A 12,463-nucleotide genomic window follows, 5' to 3' on the forward strand; every position below is an offset into this window, starting at 1 on the left:
TAGAAAAGAAGATGGAAGCCATTTAAAACATTTTTGCAACATGTCCATTATTATTTGAATATCTTTGCTATTGGAGTTAATCCCAGTGGGTTCAAGGATTTTATCTCCTAAAATGATATCGCATCATCCATCCATCCATCCATTCGCTTCCGCTTATCCTTTTCAGGGTCGCGGGGGGCGCTGGAGCCTATCCCAGCTGTCATAGGGCGAAAGGCGGGGTACACCCTGGACAGGTCGCCAGTCTGTCGCAGGGCTAACACACAAGGACAGACAACCATTCACACTCGCATTCACACCTAGTGACAATTTGGATTAACCAATTAACCTATCCCCACAAGCTGCATGTCTTTGGACGGTGGGAGGAAGCCGGAGTACCCGGAGAGAACCCACGCAAACACGGGGAGAACATGCAAACTCCACACAGAAAGACCCTGGCCTGATGGTGGAATTGAACTCAGGACCTTCTTGCTGTGCGGCAGCAGTGCTAACCACCGTGCCACCGTGCTGCCTGCATCATCCAATGAAAAAATACTGAGGACTAACAAAAGGTCCCACTTCACAGAAAACTGACCTATTAATCATCAGCCCAACCAGAAGGACTTTTAGGGGACAACTTATCTCAACCTATCATCTTATGCAGGGATGAAACACACCTACCAATTAACTGGTAGTGTATTGTTAATAAAAAATTAATGAATAAATAACACAGCCATGACTGTTGCTTGGACAAGAAGTATATTAGACCTGTTGATTAAAGCTGTAGATGCAGTTGGTTATACTCCATTTGAGTAACATTTCTCACATATTGCTGATTTGATTTGATTCACCGCAAATAAGTAATCATGGTATCAATATACAGTTACCTGCGCATCTCATATAACAGTATGGTCTGTCATTTATGGCAATCTATACCAGATTAGGGCTGTGCGATGTGAACAAAATCTCATATCCCGATATAAGAATTCTATCGTCCGATAACGATATAAATCACAACAATGTAACATTTTCTGTAAATTCTGTGAATCTCGACTTGCGTGAAGTGTTTCCAGCTGTGCGTCATGTAGCTCGAGTTTTAACCGATGCTGAAACGATACATTTTTAGACATAAGTTGTAACGGCCGCCGTTTTCTTTGTATTTATTACACGGCGTGCTGCGGGGAAAAGCCTGTTCTAACGTTTGACTCTGAGGTTTATTTTTTAGCACCTGACAGCTCTTTTTTTGCTTCTCATCCGTCAATAATACGTTTTCACGTGATTCAGTTTATTTTGAAAAGTCTCAACAGGATCTTGAGCTTTATTGTGAAAGGTTTATGTGGAACATAAACAAACGGACACGCGATGCTGTTACCGTCGTTGTTGCTAACCACAAGGCATAAAAACAGGCGCTTGGTATTTTGCGACACCATGAAACAAACGATAGCGTAAAATGAAACAATAGACGTTTTTATATCGTCATCCGATATATATCGTTATATCGAACAGCCCTATACCAGATATATTAAGTTTAAAAAATAGACTCACAGAACTATTTCAAGTCACACTTTGCATGCAAGCACCTTAAACTAAGTGAGTGACAAAGAAGAGGCGCAGCACATTGATTGGTTCAATTGACAAAACAACCAGTCACTGCCTGGGCACATTTATTGGCCTGCAGAGGCACATTACTATGTTCCCTGGCATTTGTTTGGCTTACTCAATCATAGGGGCATCAGTGCTTACCGATCGTACCGAACAAAGATTTTACTGTCATTTTAAGGTCATGCAGATTTTAAAGATTAACCCTGTGCTTTGTGAACACTTACATTGTAGGCAGGAAGTCATACATGCCAATTAAGTCTTCAGACATAGCTGTCAGTACTGGTTAAAAAGTTTTAATACAGCAACATGATCAAGGTCTTTTGTATAGAAAATCAGCAGTACCTGCATTTTTGCCTGAATGTGACGAGGTAGCATGGAGTTACAAGCCTCTCAGCACATGTCATCAGCAAAGAATATCCTCCAAAAGCTGGAATTCAACACGGTGTTTTGACAATTCTGTCTCGGCCTTGACTGGCAGTGAATGCCAGCCAATCCCCATTTGAAATGCGACAAGGAAAAACAAAGCCTGTCAGAATGAGTTGGTGAGATGTCTACTGAGAGCCACATGTGGTGAGAAAGAGAGTTGGGCGAGAGAGGGAGTGAGAAAGAAAGAAAAAGAAGCGAGAGAGAGCGAGAAAGAGAGAGCGATGAGAAGAAACTGTTCCTTCTCTACATGACTCTGTCCCTGAGACAAACGTCATGCTGCTCCCCCCACAGTGGGTGACTCTGACAGGATACTGTCTGTGCAGCACTCCCCCTCTGTGTGATTGATGAGCCTCATTTTGCCAATTAATGGAGAATCCCCTGTTGACTACCATCAGATTGCCGTTTGTAACTGTTAGTGTTTCTGACTGTCACAGATTCATTTTAATTAGCGATCTCTTTCTCCTCCGACTTTTCTATTGTGTCTCAAATTTGCAGAGCTGAGTGCACAGTGACATGCCAGGGAAATGGCCCACTGTGTTATTTGCTGTCATTAATTTATTCACAAAATGCACTGCTTAAACTGCTGGAGACAAAATCTTCCTGAAAGAGTCAACTGTAATGTCAAACATATAACGAATCTTATGATCAATTAGCAAATGTGAAGCAATTAGTGCACTTTATTTGCATAATGAACAAGTAATTGCTCTAAAGAAAGCAAATCCAGTCAATAAGTTTGGCAAATGATTTTTGGGGTCATACGTACAAGCATGCTGCCAGAGAGATGTCCCACAGTCATGCAGAGGCAGCGATCCGTGGGTTTTGTCAGGGGAGAGGAAAGCTAGCCACAAGTTATAAATCAATAGAGACCCAGTAGCAAACAGTTGTACAACAATATATCCCTTGGACAGCAACAGCAAGAAAGTAATAACATTACTCGGGGACAGTAAGTACTCAAACTTTGGAATGATTTACATTTTGCAGTGACTTTAAACCTGCATACTCTGCTAAGGATACTCAGGCCTTTTTGTAGCAATTAATACTACAAAGTAATATACTGGTCTACACTGGAATAATTAAAAAGCTTTGTACAAAGGTTTGCTTTGTGATCTACTTGCCAGCATTAAAAGCTACTTATTTCACATATAAATTCTGCTATAGTAGATGTAACATTGCTATTAGTTGTCATATAAGCTAAGTGAATAGACATAACAAACAGTTATTCAAAACATGCAAACCATCTTTTTTAAGTCAACCTATGTCATTTAACTCCAAATGTCTTATATTGTGTGTTCACATGAAAACAAAACAAGCATTGTACACCCTCAGTGGCTCAAATTTACTAGACAAATAACTCTAGTCACGTTTCCCATCCACTTGCATTTGATAGAATAATTTGCCAACAATGGGCCTGCCATTTACCTGAGTCTCCGGGATTTCATTAAAACATCAAATGAAAGTGAAATCATGAGCCATGACGGTAGAGAGCGGGGATGGCTAAGCAGAGAAGCGTGGTTGGTGTCTACTGCAGGATTAGAGCTCAGCAACAAGTGCTCAAGGGGGGCTTTGCATCAAACCCAGGAGCCCATGACAAATGAGGGCGACTGGGCCTCTGTCTATTACCCTGCACTAAGCCCAGGCCTTTTGGGGAAGTAATGAGGTGCAGATTGAAGCCTCTGCCACTGGGTCCTTAGCCTGGCTTTCAGTAGAGCAGAAATAATCAGCGGAGACCTGGGTCAATAGTGGCAAAGCTATAGAGCAGCTGAGCAACGCATGGAAACATGATGATAAAACCGATTAACTAAACAAATCATTTTCTATTCAGAACATGACAGCTTTTTATGATTAGTACTTGAGTCTTTGTGCTATATGTGAACTTTAAACAAACATTATAATAAATGTATTCAGCAGGGATGCAAAAAAGTGATTTGGACTCCAGAGAGTATGCCGGAAACCCAACAGGATACAACATACCGCTGAGGAGACCCTACAAGACTGATAGGGCATGAGGGCTTATCAGTCCACAAGTATATCCCCAGTACATCATGGCGGTACCTCCCATACTCCAGTACCACATCCGTTCCTGCATCTAGAGTCTACAGTCCAGGGAGTCTATCAGCAAGCTTACTCTGCTGGTTAATGAAGCTGCCACATCAGGCCAAGTGTCACAGCCTAACAAGATACTGATTGGCAAACTCCGAGGAAATTCTCTCGTATGACTAGAGAGCACAGAAATGGTCTGGCAGTAAACACGACTGGCGACAGAAAAGCCAAGTGAAGCACGATCCTTTATGTTGACAATAATCTGTGTATTTCTATTTTGCAATTTGTAATTTGTAACTTGACTACATTTATTTTGGATTTTCCATTAACTGAAATTATTCTGGTAGCTTAGAAAGATGAAATTCCAATACGACATTTTGTTTACATTGCATATAAATGTCATTAGAGTCTTGTGTTCTTGCATGTAGAAAGTCACATAGGTCCCATTGGTATAAAAGTGTTTGGCAAGTTCCCAGTTGACACATTATGGGTGTCACAGAGTGATGTTACTGATCATGTTACCAACAACACCTAAGAGGACATCACATTGACTTGCATTCATTACCTGGATAATTAACCTAACTACTCCTGTCTAACCCTAACAGAAACTTTACCATTATCTTAATTTTTGATGTGTAAGTTGCCGCGTAACCTAATGCCATTTTAAATATCAGGATTAAGACATGGATACACGTTCTTTGCAGTCAGTGATGCAAAGCAGTTTGGAACCCGTGTACATCACCGAATGCTGAGTTTCAGACCTTGTGAAGTTTTATATTTACTTCAGTTGCTTCCTGTTTTTCACCTACAGTAAATGAAAACCATATTCAGCTGGTAATCAGGTGACTGCCATTAAAGAACTATTTTTTCCCGCCTGGATCCACCTGTATTGTAAAGTGGTTTTGAAGCGTTTGACTAAATCTGAGCAGAAAGTAAAACACCTCAGTGCACTATAGCGCATGTTAGCTATTAGTCTATAGAAATAGTGCCTACACTATTTTGAGTTCCCTCCCCAGACGCCTTAACGCCCACTCACATCCTGGGCCATCTGACCTCAGGAATTCGCATGATAAGGTGGGGCCAGGTTTCACAATGAGCTCACCCGAAACTCTGGCTGATTGTGACCCACACCCAGTTTCACACCTTGGCTCAGGTGATTAGAGGATCATCAGGGGGTTCTTTGTCCCTCTGTGGGGGGTCACTCCCACTAGGTTTATATCTGGGACTCTCCACCATTTGACCTTAGAACTGAAGAAGCTTCTCGGAGGTGAAACGTCTTCAAGCAACTTAAAGAAGTCCAGACGCTTTTCTTTGCAAGCTCCTTTGACTACTATGACCTGGATGACTGAGAACCTTCACAGACATACACTATTTGTCTTTTTCTTAAACACACTAATAATTCAGCAACACCCATATTTATAAAGCTCAGAAGATAAAAACAAATGCAACAACACATGTTATATTTCATTCATAAACCTCTTCAGAAATATAGCTTTTTATCTTGTTTTTTATTGCAGCCTTGCTCTCTGTAGACCAACAGCACCCAGTGCAGTGCTGGGAGAACAGTGAACATCCCAGCATTGATGAGAACAGCTCGCACAAGAATGTATACTGTTTATTCTGAACAGGGTTCATACTTCTATGGAGAAGCGTGCTGGCATCTTGAGAATTATAACACATTTTCACAACTTTTTGCAGCTCAGATAAGTCATTTGTCTGCTTGTCAAAAATCAGTATGTCTGCTGAGATGCCACGTTCAAAGTGAGGAATTACTATTTATTCTTGTGACTGACTCATTCTTTCTAAATCTGAGTGGTTATCTTTATTTATTTGGACATTTACATTAAGGTGCAAGGCACACTAGCAGAACTAAAGCACGCAGGGAGCACTGCTACTTATTTACACTTGTTTCCCCTGAATTTTGGATAATTAAAAGGCTCCGTGGTTTATCTGTGTTTTAGCTAATTGGCCACACAGTTTACAGTGAATTTCATTAGCAAAAGAAACCACTTCAGTTGGGGTGGCGGGGTGGGCCATGAGGGGCTTGGAGGAAGGTGGTGATTAAGAGAGGGAGCTTATTTGCAGCGAGGGGGGTGGGGTACTTTTGCTTTAAACATTATACGGAGCTACTCAGCGTGTTGCCACCAGCATGTTTTAACCCAGTTTTATTTTACACAAACATACAGAAATAAACATGATGATTCTCTAATTAATCTGACTTACATACTGAAACACATAAAGGTGTAATGAACTGTGTTAACTTTTCCAAACAACACTTACACTGTCTAGCATAAAAACGCAAAAAATACACGCTAACAAAAAACAAAACAAGTGAGGGGTATTTCAAGCTCACCCTCTATAACAGAACAACTGCTTCACTAAGAGGCATTTATTAACCTTAAGTGTGTGGTGCTGATGCAGGGGATTTCTGCACCTGTGCAAAAACCTAGCCTGAAGCCAACAGAGTGTCCAACTGTTGCTGTTTTGACAGGGGCCATCCATAAACACACTGCGGTGAACTTCTTCCTTTGAAATGCGAACTAAATCAGACTGAAGACTAAGAGAACAACAAAAAGGAGGTACCTGTATAAATGCATCTGTCAGTTTGTATTAGAAGCTAGCCCCGGGACTGGAAAAAACAGTGTCTTGATTAGAGGACTAAACTGGTTTGAGAAACTCACACTATTATCTATGTGGGTCCAAATCCTAGGACTTCAGGCTCTCTAATCACCCAGAGGTGTCAATAACTACTGTAAATAAGTATTGCTGTTCAATCGTCACTTGTTCTTGTTGGGAAATTATCAAGAGAGGTATGGATGTGGGAGGAATTCTACCAATTTGAATTATCTCATGATAGTTTGGCAAAATCCTTCCTACAGGGAAACAAATCCTTTTGATTTCTCTAAGACTCAGGAGTCCAGACTGATATCTAAACTCATCAGTATGACAATGCACTCCTCAAGACTCGACTATCTAAACTTTGGGGTAAAGTAAGACTATTTTCTTATTCAACTAATAACACAGCCATGTACAATAGCTTAAAGGCACACAGCTCTATTCACTTATCCTTGTGAAAGAATTCAAAAGACGTTTCACTGAGAAAACTCAGTCACTGTGTAAAAATGTGACACACGCAAAAACACAGATATAAAATACACTAAAGATTCCCCATAGTATAATATAAATAGCAGATTTTTAATTTCTTAGTCAGAGGACCATGTTATTTTTTTGTATGAAGACGCAACAGTGATGTTCTGTGATTATTGCACTCTGGGAAGTAAAAGGTTAAACTAAATATCAGTAGTTTGTGTTAAGTCATTGAATACAGTACACAGAGATGTACTGGGCATGTCAAGGTATTCATCAGGGTCCACTCTGGTCTCTCATCCTCCCCACCAAACCACCTCTCTACATCAATATTCTAGCATGCACAATCTCATCCTATTCTGTTTTATCATATTCAGCAGCAAAGTGCAGCGTGCATGTGTGTGCACATCATAGCGATAGCCTCTCTGGTGAAATAGGGCTCTCTGGGGGCTTGTGTCTCAACTCTACAGCCTTTGTGAGCCCCCATTACTTCTGACAGATAGAGATCACAAAACTGCTGAACAAACACCCCATTCAGTAATTAGCATACATTACAGTAATGGAAAGAGAAAAATGTATCAGTAAAGCCAAATGAAGTGCTTCCACCAAGTTAGTTCTGGCTTCTTAGTCTTCGTTTTCCTCTTTGTCCTATGATTGAGATCTGGTGGCCATTTGAATGCACTGAAGTCAGTGTTAAGCTCAAGAAAGAAGTTGATTTGATCTTTGTGTCATGTTACCCTGCTAGAAAAAAATGATGACATTGTGGTCATAAGGGGATGCACATGATCAGCAACGACACTCAGGTAGGTGGTGGCATATTAAGGAATGATACTGGACGCTTAAATTCTCCCTTAAACTAGAGTAACAGAGGCAGGAGTTTACCAAAGCCAACAGGACCCAAGAGACAGTCCAGCACAAAGTAACAGGATGTAAGCTGCAAGCTGGGACAGCATAAACTGAGAGGCACAACCATGTAGCTTGAATAGTGTGCAGGAACATCTGTGCTGCATATGGACTAGAAGTCCCAAAGTACTAGAGGGAGACACCACAGAAGGTGGTCAAGAACATGGGCTGAAGTCCCATGAGACTTCAAGTTCCAGACTGACAAGCAGTTGCTGGCCAACCAAGCAGACACAGTGATGGTTGATAAAAAGCAGAGGACTGCAGTTGTGATAGATGTAGCAATTCCAGCTGACAGCAACATCAGAAAGAAGGCGCAAGAGAAAATTGAGAAGTACCAGAGCTGAAGAAACAACTGGAGCAGATGTGGAAGGTAAAAACCAAAGCCATTTCAGAGGTAATAGGACTATTAAGAGCTTTATCCCTCAAAATAGATGAGCAGCTCCAGCAGTCCAGTCCAGGCACAACATCAGAGGTCTTTTACTGGGAACAGCTAAGATATTGTGCAGACCCCTAAAACTCCCAGGTCTATGATAGAGGACCATTATTTCTATGTAACTTTGATTATACAGTCTCGAGCGGGGTATCATGTTGAAAAAGTCCATCTATTTACCTCTTTGTTTTACCTCTTTTTTTTATCAAGTTGTCACTACACTTTTTAAAACCCTGCATGGTTTTTTGCTAGTTAAAGATGAAAGACATACAGACTGGAACAGAAGCATATGTACTCACCTACACATCCAATGTAAATTACCTTCCCATTTTCTCTGCATCTCTCTCTAGCACACACACACAAACGGAGTCTGACTAATTCATCACAGTGCCCAGCCGTCAAGACAACAGAGCTTCACTTAACTTTTTCAGGGTTGCTCAAGCATCAAATGCATGACTTTTAGATGTTGTTGTTCTTCCATCTGTCATGCTTCAAGGAACCAACATCCTTTTCTTTAATCCCAGCATAAAGTTTAAAAAGGTATGTTTCCCTTGATTGTGCTATCTTATGTACAGCAAAGGAAATGTCAACCCCCAAAATACGGCCCTGTATTTCACACTGTCACTGTTCCAACACTCGGCATTAAAGTGCCCCCTAAGCTCATAGCAAATGCTGGTACTACAAACTTCAGTGATTCAAGCAGTCTCCACTTTCAATCTCTCCTTATGGTCCATATGCATGTGGATTCATTCCATCACAATGCTCATTTACACAAAACAGTCCAAGATCTGATATCTGAGGAGATTTAATGTGGTAGCAAAATCTGAGAAAAGAGCTAAATGAACACAGACGCACACAGACACATACAGGCAAAGGTTTCCCTCTGTATCAGACCCCCGAAATCAATTCTCGGAATGAACAGTGCAAAACGTAATTTACTTCGATGTCCTGATAATATGCACTGTGCTACAATAAAACAACATATATATATATATTTTATAAATCCTAACATGTTAACACAAAAGAATGCATGAAATACTGAAAATCACATCCTTCTTTATTCTCCCAGTTATTCGGGAAGTAACTTTATAATCAACGATGAATACAACGCTGCAAAATAAAATATAAAATATAACCATGTCATTGTTCCAACCTTTAGCAAAGTAAGACACAAAATCTGTTTTACTGCAGTAAATCTGTATGAGCGTCATTCCTAGGACCACAGCATGGTCAGGTAGGATGGGTAGGGGTGGGTGGGTGTGTGGGGTAGGGGTGATGTTTCAGGTCATGGCCAGCCAGTTTCTCTTTGCCATTCTCTGGGGAGGAACTCCAGACAGTGAAAAGGAACCATACTGCAGTACATCTACACTTCTCCATTTCCTCTCACTCAAGCCTCTAGTTCTCAACGGAGCCTGGGAATCAATACTGACATTGGGGGAAAGAGCAGCTTTCTTGCCTGCCTGCTCTGCTTCATATAGTAGCTGCCGCCAGGGAAGCGTCTGCATCAGTTTTTTCTTTTTTTAAATGTAAAAATGTAAATGTCCATCTCTGGTTTGAAGAGATTTTTAGGGACTATTGCTCTCGTCCCTCCAATTGTGCTGATTTAGCCTAAATAGATATCAGATAAAAGGAAGTAAAGATAATGTTATATGTTAACTTTTGTGTGAGCCCCTAGCATATGGAAACACCCACTCATGTTTTAAATTACTCGAGAGTAATCCTTTCTTTTCTTTATAACATTAGAGACAAACATAGGCTATCCTGCTGACTGCTTCACTGTGTTTTTCCCCATGAAAGGCACCTTAGCCTCAGGGTATTGACAACAGACTTGATTTTCACTATTGATCAAACCTATACAGTGAGAACCTTTCCTCTCAGAAAGGGCATTCAAGAAAGTGCAGAGACATGGCTAATTCAATTTGGGACTAGAGATGCTTGGGTGTAAGTGAAACACTCTGTTATCAAAACAGGAGAGGTGTCATGAGAAAAGAGTTCGTGGATGGCTGTGTGGAGAGGTTTGTGGTCGGCCAAAAGATGAAATCAGGAATAAGCGATAAGTTGGTGTGAGGGGCCAGAGTCCCTATTAGAGGTCCCCAGGGGACAGGCAGCAGTGGCAGAGTGAAGTAAAAATAGCCACAGGCATGATTTCACTCTTGGGACCCAGGGAGGACTGAAGAGGGAGATCTGATCAGCGTCTCACAGCAAGGCAGCCAGATCCATTCCCCAAGTTCCCTAGGGTGCCACCTATCACACCAAGTGACTTAAACTGCTTACCACAGCCAGGCTGAACACAAACAGCACACACCTTTGCCACTGCTCGCTACAAAATAGGACAAAGAATGTCCTAATATCGCTCAAAGCGAATGTTGTTAGGGAGCAAATTTACGTCCAAACCTGTGTATTGTCTTGGAATGAACACAATAAAAAAAGGATATAGACATCTTTTCCACAAACTTATCTTGTTCATCGGCTGTTTTGGGGAAGTTTTCGATGTCATTCTCAAGCCTCTGAATGTGCCGTTCCATGTTGGTCAAACTGCTTTTTAAGATCTCGGCGGACACTGTGGAAAAGTGAAAACACACACAATAAGCTGGTTAGTATCAACAGTTGAGCGGGCTCTTGCTCCATATAGGAGTAACCCATGATGAAAACAACACATCCCTGAAAACGTTAAACATTTAAACAAACATATCTACCGCAGAGGGAGACCGATGTGACATACTGACTCCACATAATCCATCTGCGTATGGCCTAGAAAAGTGAGCACGAGTGGTAATATGTGTGCACATTGGGTGTGTGTGCCTGTCTGCAGTGGCTCATTAATCAGTCTGTAATCACTGCTTGCAGAGTTGCTGTGGAATCCACTATATTCAGATCAGGCCTTTCAAGTAGAGACTTCAAACAGCATGCAGTGTCTTAGGGGATCAAATGGGACAGGAGCATGGATGCAGTGGCATGTTTAGGTTCCTGTAAAGGGTTTAGTTTTATTGACACACAAATTCCAGTTTGCTCAAACTGAACATATGTCATGTTGGTTAAATGGTATTGCCCAGTTTGAGAAAGGAAAGAAAAATAGGCTGATCAGAAAGCCAGTAACTAACTTTCTTTAATATCAGAGGAATGAGGAGATGGTATAAAGAGCACATGACTAAAAGTATCTCTGTTTATTTGTTTTTATTTAAGCTGGCTTTGAGCTTCCTGTACACTGTAAGCCTGGAGCCTTTTGAGAACTAAAAGAGAAACAGTTGACAAAAATACTGTACTGTATTGAGAAGAAACATCTTTGTATAGGAGTAGTTAGAAGTGAAGCTGGTAGTGAACCTACGTGAAAGAGGGTTCGTGGGTCAGCTAAACATGGGTTTATTTTACTTTCTGAGGATATGTAAGTTGAAGCTACATTCATAAAGTCACTGACTGGACTTGCACAACAGGAAAGGACACGAGGTCACAAGAACCTCTGGGATTCTTCATCTTAAGAGTGTCAGCTTTCATTCCAGTCTAGCTTTGATTTTTCACAATGTTGACTAAACACAAGCAGATGAAACTACCTACTCGGCAGAGTAACATGTATCCTGCTGATTAACAGGTCTTGCCAGCTGATATCTTATAGGTTATATGTTATTTGAATGGGCCATCCAGTTCTACTTTGCATGAACTCGTTATTATTTGTTTCAAGTACAGATTGAATACAACAACCCAGGACAACTTTTAATATTTGGCACCACTTTGACATCTGCTGAGTGTTTACATCCTTTTGTCTGTAACTGAAGAGAAACAGAAAGCTGTGGCAGGTCTCACTGACATAAGGGTCAACCTTGTCTTGCTTTACATCAGTTCCACAGCTCGAGTTTGTCCTCTCTCATTTTCTGACAATAAAATTGGATAGCAATATTTTGGATCGCATGCACTATACTGTCTGACACAAACACAAAGGGTATCTAAGCTGCATTTCCATTAGAACACACACCCATACACAGAAATTGCCTATTGTGATTGGTC

General features: G+C 41.0%; 1 protein-coding gene across 5 annotated transcripts in view; it reads right to left on the bottom strand.

Annotated features, from left to right (window-relative positions):
* The window catches only part of diaph2 (diaphanous-related formin 2), a 373,710-nt gene that overhangs the window by 90,459 nt on the left and 270,788 nt on the right, over nt 1-12,463 (bottom strand). For all 5 annotated transcript variants that reach the window (XM_080900481.1, XM_080900480.1, XM_080900482.1 and 2 more), the window contains one exon: nt 10,900-11,024. In XM_080900481.1, the coding sequence (XP_080756607.1) occupies nt 10,900-11,024 (125 nt within the window). The remainder of the gene's footprint in view (nt 1-10,899; nt 11,025-12,463) is intronic.

Source organism: Rhamphochromis sp. 'chilingali' (assembly GCF_963969265.1).
Source record: "Rhamphochromis sp. 'chilingali' genome assembly, chromosome: 13".
NCBI lineage: Eukaryota > Metazoa > Chordata > Actinopteri > Cichliformes > Cichlidae > Rhamphochromis > Rhamphochromis sp. 'chilingali'.